The sequence below is a fragment of the Cuculus canorus genome, chromosome 14 (genome assembly GCF_017976375.1).
Source record: "Cuculus canorus isolate bCucCan1 chromosome 14, bCucCan1.pri, whole genome shotgun sequence".
Taxonomy (NCBI): domain Eukaryota; kingdom Metazoa; phylum Chordata; class Aves; order Cuculiformes; family Cuculidae; genus Cuculus; species Cuculus canorus.
In genome coordinates, this window is record NC_071414.1 from 17,769,722 (window position 1) to 17,789,797 (window position 20,076).

A 20,076-nucleotide genomic window follows, 5' to 3' on the forward strand; every position below is an offset into this window, starting at 1 on the left:
CCCTGGGGTTCCCATCCTCAGTGGGACAGGAAAGAGAAAAGTAGTTCACTCTTTCATGTGACATAGTTTGTCAGTTGTGCGGTTTATGTTTTACACTTCTCAGTACTTGCTCCACTTGGACATGATGCTCATTCCAGTCTGTGCTTGAAATCCTCCAGGGTGCCAGCAAGAAATCCCCCAGGACGCGCCAGAGCCCGCATTGTTTCATAGATGATGGGCAGCGGATCCAACACATGGACCAGACAGGTTCACGGGTGCTCACAGGCAGAGCAGAAGGTGGGTCACTTGTGGAAAAGTCTGGAAGATGCTCTCGTACTGGAAATCCATAAACCAGCACTCATTGGAGTGATCTCCAAACCATCACTGTGCACTGCTATGGGTCTTGGACCTGCCACGTGGAGCAATCCGTTGTCCAACCTCAGGGACAGTCCACACTCACCTGACCCCTGCGTTTCACCTGGAGCTGGATTCAAGCAGACCCAGATGCCAGCAGCCGCAGAGAAGAAGCAGGATAAGGAGAGTAAAGCTGAGATCTGGACCAGTCACATCTGCTCAGGTTCCCACCATGCTTTCGTAAAAGATATTTGTCAGCTTGAACATTCTGGCCAAACTCCAACTAGAGAAATCACACACCACCTCCCTGAATTCCCCTGGAGTTTCAGTTCAGATATGCCACCGGGGTTCACCTTCTGTCCCAACGGTTGCTAAGCTGGGTGCTGTAAACCTTTTACTCCACTTTATTTGTTCCACAGCTACATTTCATGGAGTACCATCCTCTGGGCATAACGGAGCACAAAGGAGAAAGTATGAGCCTGTCCCCCATGGTCCCACACCTGACGTCTCCCACGGTGCTGTGGACCAAGATCCAGTTTTCACTCCAGCTGTCGTAGAACACCAAAATTTGCATCTGGGTCTGCACATCCTTCACGAAGTGCAGAAGCGTTTTCACTTGGAGTCTTGGCTCAGACTTGATCCAGTAACTTCATTAGCAGCCAGGTACGCTCCTAGCTGGCTGATAAAGCTAATTCATATTAAAGACAAAAGCATGCCTGTACCAGCGATGCAGAAAGAGATCTCCCAACGCATGCTCTTCTGGTGAAGGATTTTACTGGGCATCACAGGGCAGTGTGTGTGGCACTACTGGTGATGTATGAGTCGCATCCTCGCGCGTCTAACGCCAAGCACCGCTGTGGGACTTATGAAGGCTCCTACATGGCTAATCTGACGCCTTTACAGACACATCAGGCACAGGGACAGGCAGTTATTTCGGGGAGGGGGGAAGCGGGTAACAGTTCCCCAGGAAGAGAGGATGCACTAAATGCTTTACTTTATCAATGAGGGATTCAGCTCTTGGAATACAACCCCCTCACCCACTTTGAGAGACACATCTATAATCAAAAGATGACATTACCAGCCCTAATGTGCAACTTTCCAACAGCCTTGTCAGCAGCCAGTGACATCTGCACCCCTGGTTCTTTGCTCTCTGGAGTGTTTCCAATTACCTCCGCTGGTAATGACAGCTTTGCAGCCTCTCTACCCAAGGCACAAACAACTCGGGACTTTTTAAGTCTGCATCCACTGCCAACCCTTTAGATGTATCAATGTAAACCTGTCACAGCAATAAGAACCAAGTGCAGCTGTAATTCAGGCAGTGACCACAGGAAAACCTCAAAATCTCTACTCAGCTTGATGCAAAGGGAGGATGTTAGAGAGGTTTGTGCTCATTGGGCCACTGCCTCAGGAGAGGCGTCGTGGGGGGACCTGGGAAGGAATTTACAGGCTGCGAGCAGGCATCGGCCATGCCAGATTCACCTGCTTCTAAACTTAGCTCTGTTTGTCACCGGATCCCAGTCCAGAGGAAAGGGAATGTGAGAACAATGTCCCTCTGGCTTTGCTCACGCTGCTCTTGAAATGAAGACGACCACTGCTAAACACTGCAGTTGCTACAACAGCAGCTCATGCCTAGTATAGTTTCCATGTCTAGTGGAAATGTATCCGAGCCACTGGAGGGAAAAGAGGGCACATCGTCCCTTCCAGCACAGTCCTCAGCCAACACAGCTCCTCCTCACCTGGTGCCAGGCCCCAGAACGCAGAGCTGGCAGGGGCAACCTGGGCAGTGCCCCTAACAGCTCAGAGTGAGGGAAAACCCCATAGCCAGGTCAGACACCAACAGCCTCAGCTTAATGCCCTTCAGCCCCGGAACAGAAGGAAACCAACACAACATGACCTGCAGCTCAGCTGTGCGGTTTCGCATTTCACATCTCTCTCTACTTCCCACTTAATCATGGGGAGGAGCCACCACCGTGCTCTGGCATCAGCGCTATGACCTGTGCCATTAATGAAAGGGCACCCAGGCGGGCACCCAACCCGCGGCACGCAGCCGCCCCGATGCTGCAGGACCTCCCAACCCCAACAAACTCGACCTCTCTCCACTTGCCTCAACAGGGATGTAGGGGGCACAAGGACTCCAATGGAGTGGGACCTCCCACCCTTCAATGCTGGCCCTGCATTGTGGGCTCTGGGTTCTCAGAGGACGCCTGGCACCCACCACCCATGGCCATGCCAGTTGCCACCACATCTGGGCAAGCACAGCCCTGGAAGAAAACTCTCCACGGCAAGAGCCTAAAAGCCTACATACCTCAGAGGGCTTCTTCTCCTTCTGCCGTGACCAGGTGGATTTGGTATTTGGAATTTTGGCGCATCTGGAGGCAGATGTGGTGTGACCTGCAATGAGACAGCAGAACCTGGTTACCCAGAGAAGTGACAAAGTTTTGTGTGTCTCTTTGTTTCCAGCTCCACTGCTGTTACTACAGCCTCAACCAACACCAATAGGTGATAATACCCTCACTTGGCATTATTTTTGTGCACATCCCGGAGTACTTCAATAAAAAGTACATCACTTTCCTGCTGCTGAAGATGATGAAACAGAGACCTTTGAAACGTAAAAACACTGCTGTCAAATGCAGACACCAGAACTGCAAACCCAAAGTCAGGAGTAAGAATGGTTTCTAAGAGGGAACAAGATAGGGTAGCTCTCCTGGAATCGGGAATCTCCTGAAATCAGGAATTACGGAGATAAGACCAAACTTTTCTAACAGGGATGCTTAAAGACAAGCATCTGAACTGCTCAAGGACTTCACATGACAAGGTCAAAAATATTAACCAAATGGGTAAAACTCCTCTGCCCGTGCTAGGTTTTATAACTTCCATGCCTGTGTGCAGTTCAGCATCCAGTGGGAACCACACAACAGGACACACAGAATGAATGCATTTTACGCTCTTCAGTAGTAAGAGTGTATTTGCTTTGGGATTTGGGATTACTTTACGCTGGGAATATTATGAATGGACTCTCCTTATCCTGTCTGGAGCAGCAGCATCACCACCACTACTGCCTCCACAAGGCAACAGCAGCTAAAACCTCAAATGCGCTGGGAACATCATGTTTTTAATCTTTCTTTCCAACCCATGTACGTTAATATCACTAAAAAATAAATCTGTATTTGGTAACAATAAAAAACAAACTAATGATAGGGATCTTTTCATAATAACGATGACAGCTGGGCTTTCTGTTACACCAGGAGCTCCCACATTCCACTACATAAAAATGGTTTTGCCGAGGTGCAAAAAATTAACTCTCAATAGGGCTATTCAACATTAACTTTATCCTTGGGTGACTAAATAGGAGGATACGACGCCACGCACATAAGCAACTGCCAAACACGATGGGGCCATGCATGCAACGACTTCAGGAGAGGCTCTGACCAGGAGCTGAGCTGGGACAGGGACCAGAGCCGTCCTGGCTGCGGTGCCAATGTGGTGGGAAACGTCCCTCCCTCTGCCAGTTCAGGCAATCGAGTCTCTTGTGAGCCCAGATAGCCCTGCGTGCCTCATTTTGCTCACGGGGGAGGAGGCACTAGTTCACCTTCCACTCCGTACGTGATAAACCCAATTTGTTGTATTTCATAAAATAAGGACCAGATTTGACAGCACCAGTTGTTCCCAAAGGACAGCTGGTTTTCTGACTGCAGTGTCAGGTTCAACATCATTAAAGTGGGTTCCACATAAATGCATTTTTTTTTTTTAAGCATTTCAGTACGTAACAGGCAAAGCCCACAGTAGAATTCCCTATGCTACAGCCACCGGGAAATGCTGCTTCACTCGGTGAGCTACTGAAAGCATTGCAGCAGCAGATCCACAGTTTATACTGCGAGATTGAGTCACCAACTTCCACTTTGCCCCCTCTTCTCAACCTACAATGCGGCACTACAACTATGCAGACTTAGATAACACACCACTACCATCCTTTCCTGGTGGAGGCACAGAAAAGAAGATCATCGCTTTGTTTACAATTATCCTGCAGGAGAGCATTTGTCAACAGCTCAGATATCACCTGCAGCATAAATATCCAAGCCCAACAGAGATAAGGCCATGTCGTTTAATACCGTGATTAAAGACGCCTTACCCCCGAAAGGCAGAGAAGCCAGCTCGCGCGGCTGGGCTTGGTAAGCCTTTGAGCATCAGGGGATTAGGAGATGGGAGTTTGGAGCACAGCTTCCAAAACAACCCCCTTTCTGAGATAGAGATGTTTTATTTTACCAGAAGTGAGCGGTGCTGATGGAGCTTGAAAGACTTTCTGTAGGCACAGCTCTGCCTCCAGACCCCCCCCCGAGGGCTTCAGCAGGACGGGGGGTCCCTGCACCAGCCAAACTGCAGGCTCCCATCGGCTCCAGCGGTGCAAACTCTGCTCACGCTGGCCATTTTTTTGGCTAAAGCTATAGGAATAGCAGCCAAACCCAGCCAGCTCAGTCCTTCTCTAACCCCCTGTAATCTTCCCATCGTCTCATTAAGAAAAGGCCCAGAAGTTCAGTGTCTTTAGCAAAGTCCTTTTCATTCCTGGCTGTCCAGCAGCCAGATCCTGTAAAGTGTGGCGAGCAAATTCCCAGCACGGCCCAGATGAAATTACTGTGACATTTGTAAGAAACCAAGAGGAAGCAGCAGGAAACTCGGGAGCCCAGACAAGGGATTAGACTCCTGCCTCGAGGGTGCAGAACACCAAGGCACTGCGGTATGTCTGCAGTGGGTGAAGCCCTGGAATAAGTGGGAGAGGGAAGAGGAAAGCGCTCTATTTATAGCCAAAATTCAGCACATTTGCACATGTTTATTGTTGAGCGCATGCTTCTGTGCTTTCCTCAATGAGGATGAAGTGAGGTAGATGTTGAAAAGCATGCGTGGGCTTGCAAGCTCTGCTGGCTTGAGCCTTATCCCTTTTCCCACATCACTCTTCAGCTCGCAAGGCGGCTCCGGTTTTAACCTGACTCCAGGAAAAACTTCCCTTTCCCCCAGTACAACCGAGTCCAAAGCTAACCAGTCTCAGGCTGCAGCTCACAGGAAAGGACAACCTGTCTACAAAGGGTGTTTGCTTCGTTAGCAGATTTGCAATCAGCAGCTTTCCCTCACCCAGACTGCTCACAGGAGGGAGACTCTCATCAGTTAAGAGGAGCCACAACCAGGGCATTTAAATTGATATCAGCTTGTTACTGCATTTCTGACAAACCAAGCCTCGCACACAATTCATTGCATGGAGACTTCCCAGTAAATGCGGTTTCCTCCCCTCTTCGCAAAGTAATTATTCAAGCTTTTCCCTGCTGGAGGTGAATGGCTTAGTTATCTCATTCAAAGACGTGAATTAAAGATCTTACTGTCAGTGGTGTCTGAATTATCACTGCTGATCGAGTACTTGCGTCGTTTTTCTTCCATCTGTAACGAAAGAAATTGAACGTTACACTTGATGCCCAGGAAACTCATCTCAGCACCAAATCACTGTTGGCCGAAGAGCTGTACCCCGCCTTATCCCAGCACCAGCCTGGACTTACCCTCAGCCAGCAGCTTAAAAAAAAAGGAAGAAAACAGTTCTCACCGGGCTTTTTAAAACACTTTAAGGGTATCAGTGTTTCTCTACTAGCTTTCCCCGCTCCTAGGAGTTGCGGCGAGTACACTTGGATCACTCAGCTCTGCGTGGCAATTTGCCTGGGCAGGATTCACAACCCCATGTCCCTCCCTCTGCAAGAGCATCGCCACCGGAGGATGCTCCATGGGGAAGAAGGACGCCCCATGGGGGACCACAGCACTGCTGGATGGTACAGAAGACATCCCACGGGATACCCATCTGGCCTGCCAGTTTGAGAAGCACACAGATAGAAGGATGGAAACCCCGCGCACTCTCAGTATGTCTGCAGGGGGAAGTCCGAGCATCACCGAGCTGAAGAGGACCCCTGCGTACAACGAGACCGGGGTTTTACCCTCTGACTCATCTTCCCACTCAGGCAGTATCTACTTCTTTGAAGACTTCTGGTGTATCTGTCACACAGCCAGCACGGACCAGCCAAGCCTGAAGCACACTTCCCATCACCCAGAGCCGCTCCGCCTGCCCCGGCGCAGCCACGCAGCCCCCTGCCCGCACCGCAGCTCCCAGGGGACGCGAGCAAGCGGCTTCTGCACAACTGCTGTGACTTCTCCATCCTCTCAGTGACAAACCCACAGCAGAGGGTACCACCACACCCATTAGGAGGACAGGAGGCCTGCTTCAAGCTCAGCTGCTGATTTGCTTTGTGACTTTGAACAAGCCACAGAACCACTTGAAATCAGCAGGTTCTCTCTGAACTTGCCCCTAGGGAGCCAGGCGGACCTACCTGGAGTATCTCTACCAGATATCTCTTTCAAAAACAAGCAAAGGAAAGGAAAAAGGAGGCTTTACCTTCTGAAGACCCCAATGTTTAAAAGGTGGCTGAACAATTTGGCCCCAGTGTTTAAAAGGTGGCTGATCAATTTGGCCCCACCTCCAATAGAAGGCTTTGGGAGCTCTGGGTGGAAAGCCCTACTCATGGACTGACAACTATCCAACAGACTCTGAGCTAAAATACGCCCTCAGGAAACAATGCTAATCTAATGGAAATCTTCCTAGGACTTTCTGAGATATTCCGTAGGAATCCAAGGTTGTTATCATGGGATACGCACCACTGCTTCCACAGATGATAAGTGGGAATGATAAGAAAACACTGGGTTTGTGCTGCTTGGTCGCAGCAGGTACTGGCAGCACATGGACTGGAAAGCAGGCTTGAGCTTGCCATTTCCCCTCAAACAACAGGAAAAGTTCCACTTAAGCACATAAAATCCCTCCAACGCCTGTATTTTACAATAGATGTGCTATGTTTTATCACACCATTATAAGGGATAATACTACAAAGTATCATAAACATTTTAACTATCAGTGTTGTGCTAAGGCATTGCCTTGTCAAAACATGATTAAAAATGTTCCTTGAGAATATGGCAATATCAATACTTTCCCCCAGTGATTCAAGGGGAAACAGATGTTATTAAACCAGCCTTGTTCCAAGTAGCCATTAGATTTTTGCTAGGGGAGAGCTATATTGAAGACAGCCTCTAACTGCAGTTTACTTTTAGTGGGAATTCTACTTGCACCTTTTAAACTGGTTCCTACTGGTCTGAAGTGGCAAACAGGCTTTAAGAGGGCAAAGCCGGGGCTATGATTTTATTAATTCTGGAGCTCCTAATGGCAGAGACTAAACAAGCAAAAGCCAATGCGGAAAAGAAACACTTGAGCCCAAGCAAAGGAATGCCACTGACGGCCAGTGAGATTTCCAGTGATTCCCATCTTTCTCCTTCCAGCAAGATGGTGTTGACATCATTTTCCTTCCAAGGGAGGGGAAAAAGTATATGATTAATGTATAGCCCAGGTGTCAGAATACTGGGACTGGTTTGGGCTCCGATAGGTATGTGAGAAGCACTCATCATCCCTTTAATTGAACTTGGTCCTTGCTTCTGTCCTACTCCTACCTGCACAGCACACTTTTACGCACTCAATGTAACTGCATGAATTTATATTCACGTGTAGAAGTGGCTCCCATTGCAGGTAAAACAGTGGCCCCACCTCAGTAAATCATTTTGCCACTGTTCAGCAGGATCCAGGAGAGCATCCTCTGAACCAAACTGCATTAAAGTTGCTCCAAGTGACATTTTGGCTTAAGTACAGACACCTCTGAGCGCAGCAGCACTGAAAGGCAAACCCTGGATGGCACACAGTGCCCCACAGGGTACTGTGCACCTGAAGGAAGGGAAATTTGGGGCCAAAACCAGAGTTGATTTCAATTTCCAGGCAGAGCTAAGAAGATGCCGTTTCCTGAGGGACTCATCTCGAGCAGCCAAACAGTAGTAAACCGCACGGTACTTAGCAAAGGAATTTACTGTAGAAGAAGGGTAATTGGGCCATTTCCCCATCTGGAGCACAGGGTTATAAAGGCTGCTGATGGCTGGGAATGGCATCCAGCTTGGACCCACTGCCCACATCCCCGACAAGCCTTGCATGGAGCAAGCTCCCAGGAGCTGTACTACCAAGCAACCGAAAGCCTCCGCAAAATACCATCTCTGCTCCAAAATTAATCCTCCGTTTACATTAAAAGCTAATTTCACCTTAAACTGACCCATTCTCCGCATGGCATCATTATTAAGAGTCATAAACAAATACCAAAAAAATTCGTAATACTTTGAAAAGGTCACTGTTAGGTCAAACTTGGCCCAAAATCTGCCTTTCACAGAGCCAGAAACCAAGAGGAAAGGTTTCTATGTATGCTTGCTTAAAAAATTCAAACAGAAACAGATGTGGGTTTCTTTTATAAACAAATGAACATCCCCCAGAAGTGTCTGCAACTCAAATCCACAGCCATAGCCCTGCTAATGCCTGGAAACCCGAAAACAGAATGGCTTGCAAACTAACACATGTTCAGCATTGCCTTTGTTCAAGCTGAGAAAGGCAGATAAATGCTAAACCAAGGAAGATGATGGCCCTCCATCAGCCTAAACAAATGTAAATCACTAAGACCTCGGACAAATTAGCCGCAGGATTGGCAATAAAATTGAGATGATGGCCTCAGGGTGCCTGGTTCAGCCTCCCAGCAGGGGAGGGATGAAGAGGAGTCTTTGGAGATGCAATTTCCCCCAACTCGTGCAACATGGGAAAAGCGAAGGCGGCAGGACTCTTCTCACCCAGGGATGCTCAGATCCTGAGCTCCTGTCCCACCTGGGCACTTCGAACACTCCCATCCACAGCAAACCAGAATGCTCCAGCCAGCAAACAACAACTCCTCCTCTGTGGATCCCTGTGCTCACGGAGATCCACTGATGCTCCCTGCAAACTCTCCTGTACACCAAGTCCATGTGAGATTTGGAGCTCCCAGGGGCATCACAGCACCCTGTACAGGGGCTGTTTCCAAGAACGAACCAGCAAACTACAGAGATTCATACCTCCCTGCACTCGCTGCTTCCACAGGGAACAGGCACAGAAACCTGCAGAAGTTGCAGCAAAAAAAACAGAAAGTATTTGGTCATCACCTCTTCCCAGCGCTCACCCATTAAAGGATGCTCTGCGCTGTCACCTCTGATGCTGTGACAGCTGAGCAACAGCCGGCTGAATTCTGTGCTCTGTGTTTGTGAGCTGCAATGAGACTGCAGAAAAAAAAAAAACCAAACCACTTCCCTGTTTGTTCTTCCAGCCCAGAAATAGGAACACAAACAGAAAATGGTGCCCCCAGTGGCACACAGCCTGCTCCGGCCACCCAGCACCCATGGGAGCCCCCGGCCCATCACAGGTGGTATGGAGATATCCTGCACCCATGGGAGCCCCCGGCCCATCATAGGTGGTACGGAGACATCCTGCACCCATGGGAGTCCCCGGCCCATTACAGGTGGTATGGACATATCCTGCACCCATGGGTGCCCCTGGCTCATCACAGGTGGTATGGAGATATCCTGCACCCATGGGAGCCCCTGACCCATCACAGGTGGTATGGAGATATCCTGCACCCATGGGAGCCCCTGACCCATCACAGGTGGTACGGAGATATCCTGCACCCATGGGAGCCCCTGGAACATCACAGGTGGTACGGAGACATCCTGCACCCATGGGAGCCCCCGGCCCATCACAGGTGGTATGGAGATATCCTGCACCCATGGGAGCCCCTGACCCATCACAGGTGGTATGGAGATATCCTGCACCCATGGGAGCCCCTGACCCATCACAGGTGGTACGGAGATATCCTGCACCCATGGGAGCCCCTGGAACATCACAGGTGGTATGGACATATCCTGCACCCATGGGAGCCCCTGACCCATCACAGGTGGTATGGAGATATCCTGCACCCATGGGAGCCCCTGACCCATCACAGGTGGTACGGAGATATCCTGCACCCATGGGAGCCCCTGGAACATCACAGGTGGTATGGACATATCCTGCACCCATGGGAGCCCCTGGAACATCACAGGTGGTATGGAGATATCCCGCACCCATGGGAGCCCCTGGAACATCACAGGTGGTATGGAGATATCCCGCACCCATGGGAGCCCCTGGCTCATCACAGGTGATGGGCAGGCGTGGGGATGCTCTCAATGCCTCCCCTCTGGGTTAACCATTTCTTTGCTCTCTCGAGGAATACCAGCGCGTTATTAGAAAGTATAATAATAAGGGTGGAGAGCTGGAAGGTCCCAGCCTTCAGACTGGGTTGTCCTCGCTCGTTTTGGAGCCAAGCGCTGCTCTAGGAGGCTCAGAGAGAGCAGCAGCACTGCCTCGCGCAGCCACAGCCCAAATTTCACAATAAGAGAAGAACAAACTTTTCAACCGAAGGATGCACCCGGGCTGTGCCAACTGTCAACGTGCTCAGCTCCTACACCTCAAAGGAAGAGCACCCCTCTTCTCTTAACCTTCCTGGTAACCCTGCGAAGCGTAAATCCAGAGTGCCACAGTCCTGGTATCCAGGAATGCTCTTTGCCTGAGCAGCAGGAGCTCAGCCGCCCCTCCACAGGCTGCCGTCAGCCCCAAAAAACTCAGGTGAAGAGAGATCCATCCCTCCTCTCCTCCGCAGCAGCTCTGCCTGCTCTCTTGGCTCCCTGGGGCAAAAATTAATCTCATTTAAATTTAAAACAAAACAAGCCCTCCTTTACTTCCTGTGCTTTGCCTTTTTCCATGTCCACACCGGGATTCTTTCCCTTTACTACTTACATTTACAGCTTTGCTTGCCTCATCTGATTTGTTCCCCTCTAATTACTCATTTTTGATCCAGCAAGCCCAGGCAGAGCCCAGGCAATCAGAAAGGTTACTGCGGGCACCTGGGGCCACCCCTGCCCGTGGGCTGGAGGGAGCGGGCAGGGACACAGGGCACAGCTCCCCACCCACCCCATCCTGAGCATCCGCAACTCGGAGGAAAATCAACAGGAGCTGTGGTCACTCCAATCTTCGTATCAAATACCCAGAGAAAGGCAAAGACCAGACCTTATTTAAAACACCTGGAGGACCACCTAGCCACCAACTTTCAGAACTTGGCATCAAAGACTAACCAGCAGCCACCAATACTTGAGATGAATCGCATCTCCCTGCCAGCAGACCTAACGCAGACCCTCCCTTCATTTGCCCCAAGCCTTCATTTTTGGACATCAGCCTCAATTTTCCTAGGAAAAAACAAATTTAACCTTTGATTTAACCTTTCTGCAAGCTATTTTTACTTCCATCTCAAGCTTATTTTAACCTCAGTAGCCAATAAACGCTTAAAGGTCAAACACCATTCCTAAGAGCCGGGCTTCTCACCCCTGGGAGAAAGGCTGAGATCATTAATTTTTTTTCCCAAGTAAAACCCCTTCTTAGAAATGTCCCAGCGGTAGGAGGGTCCAGGCTCAATAAGTAAACAATTTTCACTGTGGGTACTGAAAGAACGAGCTGGGAATTTTTCCTGCGAATGCCATCCTTCCCTACCCACTCAAAACAGGCTCAGGATGTACAGGTATGAACACATATCATTTCTTCCCCCCTCCACCCCCCAATTGCACCCAAGCTTGACAATTCAGCATCCCTGCCTCTGCAGCGCTTCCCAACTTCCCGATCGCTGCCTGCATCCCCACGAGTGGGGCGGCAGGTAAGGGCGCTCCCAGTCCAGCAGCCCAAAAGCAGGAGATGCAGGGACCAGGCGAGGGGGCACAAGGATGCTTTGGGGCGCGGGAGATGCAGGGACACGGAGGAGGGGAGGAAAGGATGCTTTGGGGTCTGGGAGATGCAGGGACACGGAGGAGGGGAGGAAAGGATGCTCTGGGGTCTGGGAGATGCAGGGACGCGGAGGAGGGGAGGAAAGGATGCTCTGGGGTCTGGGAGATGCAGGGACACGGAGGAGCAGAGGAAAGGATGTTTTGGGGTCTGGGAGATGCAGGGACACGGAGGAGCAGAGGAAAGGATGCTTTGGGGTCTGGGAGATGCAGGGACACGGAGGAGCAGAGGAAAGGATGTTTTGGGGTCTGGGAGATGCAGGGCCATGGAGGAGGGGAGGAAAGGATGCTTTCGTGCCCAGGAGATGCAGGAGGAGGGGGAAGCAGCTGCCTCCAGCATCCCCGGCACCAACCAGGGGGGAAGCCCCGAGGCGCGACGGTCCGGAGCGGCGGAGGAGAGAGGGAGAGAGGGAAGGGAGCGGAGGCTTCCCCCGGGGGGAGCGGGTGCCCGGCTCGGGGGATGCCCGGCAGGGCTATGGAGGAGAGGGACGAGGGAAGCTTTGGGGCGCGGGAGATGCAGGGACACGGAGGAGGAGGAGAAAAGATGCTCTGGGGCTTGGGGGATGCAGGGACAGGGATGAGCAGGAGACTCAGGGACAGAGAGGAGGGGGGTGAGGGATGCTCTGGGGCGCGGGAGATGCAGGGAGAGGGAGGAGGGGGACGAGCGATGCTCTGGGGCGCGGGAGATGCGGGAACAGGGAGGAGGGGGACAAGGGATGCTCTGGGGCGCGGGAGATGCGGGAACAGGGAGGAGGGGGACAAGGGATGCTCTGGGGCGCGGGAGATGCGGGGACAGGGAGGAGGGGGACAAGGGATGCTCTGGGGCGCGGGAGATGCGGGGACAGGGAGGAGGGGGACAAGGGATGCTCTGGGGCGCGGGAGATGCGGGAACAGGGAGGAGGGGGACAAGGGATGCTCTGGGGCGCGGGAGATGCGGGAACAGGGAGGAGGGGGACAAGGGATGCTCTGGGGCGCGGGAGATGCGGGAACAGGGAGGAGGGGGACAAGGGATGCTCTGGGGCGCGGGAGATGCGGGAACAGGGAGGAGGGGGACGAGCGATGCTTTGGCGGCCGGGTTGCCGGGGGGGCGCCGCCTCCCAGTCCCAGCGGCGGGGGAAGGCGGCGGCCCGGAGCGGCGGCGAGGGAGGGAAGGGAGGGCAGGCGGGAGCCGGCAGCCGCCACGCCCCCGGGCACCGCCATCCCGGCTCCGCTCCCGGCCCCGCAGCCCCCCCCGGCCCCGGCATCGCCCCCTCCCCGGGGCAGCTGCTGCCGCAGTCATTAATTTGGGGAATTAAAAAAAAAAAAAAACCAAAAAAAAAAAAACCAGCGAAGCCTGCGAGCCCGACCCTTTAAAAGTTCTTGTTTACATCCCCGCTGCCTCCCCCTCGTACACTTTAAAACAAGAGTGACCAACATGCGCAATCCACCCCTGGAAATGCTGCACATCCCCCGCCCGGCAGCCGGGGGGAGGGTGGGGGGGGTGGGTAGAAAAGAAACCAAACCATGAAATAATAAAATAAATAGATAACGAGCAAAGCGAGGAAGAGCTGCAAAATACCCATCCGCTGCAGCAGCAGCCCCGGCTCCCAACGGCAGCCCTTACCTTGGCCGGCAGAGCCTCCTCCGGGAGTTGCGCTGCGGGCGGGGAGGGGGCGGGCGATGCTCCCGCAGTCCCGGCCGGGGGAGCCCCCTCGCCGGCTCAAGCCGGTGTCATTGCCGGGCCCGGCAACTCCATGGATGCTCTTCCAGCTGAGATGGCCGCTCCGAGGCGGCGGGGCGAGCCCTGCCCGCCTGTTTTTTTTTCTCTCTCTCTCTTTTTTTTTTTTTTCCCCTGACCCCGCACTTCCTCAGGCTCTCCTCGCCCCGGCAGGGAGGCGGGGAAGCGACTTTCGGAGCGGGGACGGATAATGGTGGCGGCGCTTATACCCACACCCCCCACCCCCCCCCCCACCCCGCCTCAAATGTTCAATTCCTTCCCCTCCTGCGCCTTCTCCCTCCCCCGGGCGCAGCGGCAGGGCCAGGTGCGGGTCCCATCCCGGCCGCCCCCCGGCTCACCCCCCCGCCGGCCGCCGGGGCCCCATGGCGCTGCCCGGAGCCCCAGCGCCGCTCAGCACCGCGCCACGCACCCGCTCAGCACCGCACCGCGCTCAGCCCTGCACCCCAAGAGCTCTGCACCCGCTCAGCCCTGCACCCCAAGAGCTCTGCACCCGCTCAGCCCCGCATCCCACTCAGCCCTGCACCCCAATAGCTCTGCAGCCTCTAAGTCCTGCACCCCAAGAGCTCTGCACCCGCTCAGCACCGCACCGCGCTCAGCCCTGCACCCCAAGAGCTCTGCAGCCTCTAAGTCCTGCACCCCAAGAGCTGTGCACCCGCTCAGCCCCGCATCCCACTCAGCCCTGCACCCCAATAGCTCTGCACCCTCTCAGCCCTGCAGCCTCTAAGTCCTGCACCCCAATAGCTCTGCACCCTCTCAGCCCTGCAGCCTCTAAGTCCTGCACCCCAATAGCTCTGCACCCGCTCCGCCCCGCATCCCGTTCAGCCCTGCACCCCAAGAGCCCCGCACCCTGCTCAGTCCTGCACCCCAGCAGCCCTGTACCCTCCCAGCCCTGCACCCCAATAGCCTCGCACCCTGCTCAGTCCTACCCCCCAAACAGCCCCGCACCACGCTGAGCCACGCCGCCCAAACAGTCCCGCAGCCTCTCAGCCCTACACCCCAATAACCCCGCACCCTCTCAGCCCTACACCCCCGCCCTCAGCCCCGCACCCTGCTCAGCTCGCAGCCCCCCTCTCCCCGCACCCCGAGCCCCGCTCTGCCCCGCAGTCCGCCCGCACCTCGACCGTCCCGCACCCGCTGAGCCCCGCACGCGTCCCGCCGCTCCCGCACTCCCCCCGCCCCGCACAGGCGTACGCGGAGCCGCCGCTGCGACCTTAAAATAAAAAAAAAAAAAAGAGAGAGAGAGCTTATACTTTAAAAAAAAAAAAAAAAACCGCACACACAACCTTTTGGCGCCATATTAATGACGTACTTAAAATTTGCCATTTCTCCTGCGTCAAAAAGACGGTTCTTGCCCACCGCGGGGCGCAGCCGCTCCCCCCCCGCCCCCCCGCATCCCGACCCGCACCCCGCGCAGCATCCGCGGGGCGTGGGAACGGGCGGCCGAGAGACGGGCAGGGGATGCGGCTTCCCCGGCAAAGCCACGGGGGGGAGGGTTTGGGGGGGGGGGGGATGTGTGCCCCATGGATGGTAGCCCCCTCCCCAGAACTTAGAGGAGTTTCCGCGGAGAAGCGCGGCTCCTGCGCGCTCCCGCGGGGTGACCCCGCTGTGTGCTCCCCGCAAGGATGCTTTGCCCCTCTCAAGAATGCTCTGTATCGCAGGGATGCTGTGACCACGCAGGGATGCTGTGTTCCCCCCCCCCCCATGGATCCTGTGCTCCCCACAAGGCTGCTGTGCCCAGTAAAGGATGCTGTGTCCCTCACGGGGATGCCATGCATCCCATGGATGCTCTGCCCCCCGCGAGGATGCTGTGCCCCTCACAAGGATGCCGTGCCCCCCCCAAGGATGCTCTGCCCGCCACAAGGATGCCGTGCTCCACACAAGGCTGCTGTGCCCCACAGGAGGATCCTGTGCTCCCCACAAGGCTGCTGTGCCCAATAAAGGATGCTGTGTCCCTCACAGGGATGCCATGCATCCCATAGATGCTCTGCCCCCCGCGAGGATGCTGTGCCCTTCACAAGGATGCTGTGCTCCCCACAAGTCTGCTGTGCCCCCCACATGGATGCCGTGCTCCACACAAGGCTGCTGTGCCCCCCACATGGATGCCATGCTCCACACAAGGCTGCTGTGCCCCACAGGAGGGATGCTCTGCCCCCCCTCGAGGATGCTGTGCCCCTCACAAGGATGCTGTGCTCCCCCCATGGATGCTGTGCTCCCCACAAGTCTGCTGTGCCCCCCACAAGGATGCCATGCTCCCCACAAGGCTGCTGTGCTCCCTGCAAGGATGCTTTGCCCCCCACAAGGCTGCTGTGCCCCCAGCAAGGGTAATGTGCTCTCCATATCAATGCTGTGCTCCCCACAAGGATGCTATGGGCTTTGTGTGGCTCAGGGCTGCCTCTTCCCACCTGCTTCTCCAGGATAAAAACCAGCAACAGGGGCAGCTGTCGGAATAGAAATGCTTTCGTAAATTAAAATAGTAATAATTGCATAGAGCGGTCTACACAGTGTACGTCTTTCCGAACTCCCAGAGGCCCAACAGTCAAGCAAACTGCAGAAGTTGTCTTGTGCTGTTTAAACACATTGCTGTGGAAGATTAAAATTCAGGGTAAAGACGGTCTTTCAATCACAATCTGCCATCCTCTCTTCAATTCGTTAAGCAGGTTAGCTCTAAAACTGAGTTACTGGTTGTTAAAACTCATTGGAACCACAGGTAGAACCACCACAGCGAAGGTAGGCAGATGCTCCCCACTGTACGTCCCTGCTCTGGCTCCTTATAATTTGCTAAACTTGAATGAATTTAAACTTGAATGCAACTTTCTGCCTTGGCAGCCTGTACTGGATGCTTTCTGAATGCTCCAAGTTCTTTGGCTCTTCCAAAGATCAAGGCAGAGGAGGAGATGAGCTTTGTTTTGGCCATTCTTGGGCTTGGTCTGGTTTTTTTTTTGGACTGTGACTTTGGAAATCGGGTCTTGAAATTTGGCACGAGGGAGCCTTTTATGGTATTTTAGATAAACCCACCCAAATTAAGCGCGTTGTTGGGCTTTGAAGAAGAGCAGCTCACAACACACAGTGAAAACACACCTGATTGTGGCTGCTGAAGTTCCCCAAGATGCTGCTCTTGGGACACGTGCTGCTCCAGTGCTCAGTGGTCCCCCATGGCATGGGAAACTTCAGCCCCTTGGTAAAAAAAAAGCTTTTCCTGCTATTTCAGGAGCAGTGGGACTCTGGGCAGGATCCCTTTCTGTCAATTCCCTCCAGCCCTGGGTACCTCGGTGGCTTCTGGCCCTGCTGCTTCAGCACCCGGTGGCACTCACTGGTAGGACTCTTTGTGTATGAATCCCACCCCATCTGTGTTCATCAGCTGCATTGAAGGGCATCTTGAAGATCACTGTGTTACCTGATTAGAATAGTTTGGGTTGGAAGGGACATTAAAGCCCATCCATGTCCAACCCCCTGCAATGGGCAGGGACACGTCCCACGTCCCAGGCTGCCCAAGGCCCCATCCAACCTGGTTTCTAATATCAGAAATGTCCAAAGTGAGGCATTCTGTAGTGATTTAAGGAGATGTTCTTGTGCACGCATATTCTAATGCGGCTCTAAATTACACTGTCACAATCCCTTTTCCCCTGTGTGCCATGGACCTGCTCCGTAAGTCAAAAAGGAAACAAATTTTGGCCAGATCCTCATCTTACCTCCAGAGTGAAAAACTGCACATGGAAGAAAGCAACGGTTGCAACGCGTGGATGGAGCCTGAGAGCAGAGATCAGGTCAAAAGTCTCCTGAAGAAGAGGATTCTCTCCTTACCCTTGCCACAGGCTTTGTAACGCTAACAAAGTCATTAAACCAAGCTTTTGGGTGCTGCTGGTTGTCTTGTCCACGTTCCTGGTGCGTGGCTTGAAACCTTTAGCCTGAATTGGTGACATCCGTCTTAGTACAGCTGGAAGCAGCGGGAGCTGTGCTTGCACGCGTGAAGTGCTGTATCATGTTAAATGCTCTGAAAAAGCAGGCAGTACGCTTCTCAGATGGAGTACCCTGAATTAGTCAAAACTGACCTTAATCCATCCACGTGTCACCCTGACCCATCTTCGTAACGGCTCTTTGGGGAGAATTAATGAAGGTGCTGAAGCACTGATGCAGCGTAGTGAAAAGTACCGTAGGAAAAGCCACGAGGAAATTAATAATAACTCTGTCTTCGGGGGAACCTGCCAACATCCCTGCTCCGGTCCTGTGTGCCGCTACAGCCTTATGATCGTCCATCTCCAGCTGGGATTCCCGGACAATACCTCTAAAGGAGGTCACAGCGTGTCAAAATCCAGGTACGCGCATCCCACGGGCTGCGCACAGGAGGTCCGAAGCATCCCTTAGACTCGATTTCAATGGCTTTTTTTTGGTATGCAGAAGGTGAACGCCTCATTCTGCTTTGAAAACAGCACACAGAAATATTTGAGCTGTATTTCCTGTTGCTGTGAAATCCAAAAGCGGTCAGACATGTCAATAATGTGCTGAGCTAAGGCCTAGGATCGTGTGCCGAACAATGGGAACACGCTGGCATTGCTGAGCCTCTCGGCGTCCGTTTCATGCGCTGCCACGCCACAGCGATGCAGAATCATGGAATGGGTTGGGTTGGAAGGGACCTCAAAGCCCATCCAGTCCCACCCCATGCCATGGGCAGGGACACCTCCCACTGGATCAGGAACTCCAAACCCCATCCAACCTGGCCTGGAACCCCTCCAGGGATGGGGCAGCCACCCCTGCTCTGGGCAACCCGGGCCAGGGCCTCCCCACCTGAACAGCAAAACATTTCTTCTCACTATCTAATCTCAATCTCCCCTCTTTCAGATGAAAACTGTTCCCCCTCATCCTATCCCTGCACTCCCTGATCAAGAACCCCTCTCCAGCTTTCTTGTAGCCCCTTCAGGTACTGGAAGTTGCTTTAAGGTCTCCCCGGAACCTTCTCTTCTCCAGGCTGAACAGGAAAAATAGAACCTGAACATGCAAATATAATCTTGTTCAACAAAAGGGCGTAGATTAAGTTGCACTGACAACAAGAATTCATACGTTTCTGCATTTCGAGTACTTTCCTGGGCAGTGGCGATTGTACGCTTAACGGATTTTTAGCTACCCTTTACGCACACTTAAAGAAAACTCGTATACAAATGCGTATACATGACACACACGTAAAATACACAGAGATAACACCTGACGGATGGCTATAGAGAAAGGTCACGTATACAATATATATGATACTTGGTTTACATAGCATGACATTTAAGTAACACTTACACAGAGCTCTGACAAGGTGTTGTCAGTTGGCATTTGCTAAGAGAAGTAATAAATCTAATAATAAAAAAAAACCCAAAAAAAACCAAAAAAAAAAGCATTTTGGAAAAAATAATGCTGCACAAATCCTCTAAAAGGACAGAATTGTCTACACAACAAAGGCCCGGCTGATTGATGCTAAAATAAGCAGTTATGCAACAAGTAAGAAATACGATCTCCAGGGAAGAAACCAGCAACGTTTTCCTTTTATCTTCACTCACCGGTGCTTATTTTTGCAAACGTAAAAGAAAAATATAGGCAAGCTTTCGATGATGAGCACATAAGTAGAATTAACAGATGTTTCTAAGTGAAGGATGGAGTCTTTAGGAGTTTTGTACGAGTTCTGCAGAGCTGAATCTTGTCAGTAATCCTAAGTCCCCCGAAGCGTGACAGAGCTATTGCGTCCACTGCCCGTGCCCCAAGGCTGCTACCGTGCCCCGGGGAAGCGCAGTGCTGGCAGGACTAAGGGTGAATTTTAGGGGTGAACTGCCCTACCCTACAGTTATGATTACAAAGCTGTTAACGCGACTTCAGGAGAACAAGCGCATCACAAACTCGCAGAATGGTCCAGGTTGGAAGGACCCCCCTGGAGCTCAGCAGGCTGCACACATCCAGGTGGGGGCTGAATCTCTCCAGAGAGTCCACACCCTCCCTGGGCAGCCTGTTCCAGTGCTCTGCCACCCTCACGGTAAAGAAGTTCTTCCTCGCCTTCAGGTGGAACCTCCTGTGCTTCAGTTTGTAACCGCTGACCCTTGTCCTGTCACCGGGCACCACTGAAAAAGGTATGGCCCCATCCTCTTGACACCCACCCTTTAATTAGCAATAAGCATTGATGAGGTCCCCTCTGTCTTCTCCAGGCTGAACAGACCCACGTCTCTCAGCTTCTCCTCATAAGACAGATGCTTCAGTCCCCTCATCTAGAATATTTCCTCTCCCAATGCTTC

The 20,076-nt window shown here is 52.9% G+C and overlaps 2 protein-coding genes across 3 annotated transcripts in view; one reads left to right on the forward strand and one right to left on the reverse strand.

Annotated features, from left to right (window-relative positions):
• Nucleotides 1-13,988, reverse strand: part of JADE2 (jade family PHD finger 2) — an 81,967-nt gene extending 67,979 nt beyond the window's left edge. Inside the window, exons 1-3 of one of the 2 annotated variants that reach the window (XM_054079391.1) lie at nt 13,703-13,988; nt 5,700-5,757; nt 2,639-2,724 (exon numbers count right to left, since the gene is read on the reverse strand). In XM_054079391.1, coding sequence (XP_053935366.1) covers nt 2,639-2,724; nt 5,700-5,757 — 144 coding nt within the window. In that variant the 5' untranslated portion in view covers nt 13,703-13,988. The remainder of the gene's footprint in view (nt 1-2,638; nt 2,725-5,699; nt 5,758-13,702) is intronic. The other variant, XM_054079390.1, reaches the window with a different exon arrangement.
• Nucleotides 1-20,076, forward strand: part of SKP1 (S-phase kinase associated protein 1) — a 276,895-nt gene that overhangs the window by 138,852 nt on the left and 117,967 nt on the right. The gene's annotated exons all lie outside the window — the stretch shown is intronic.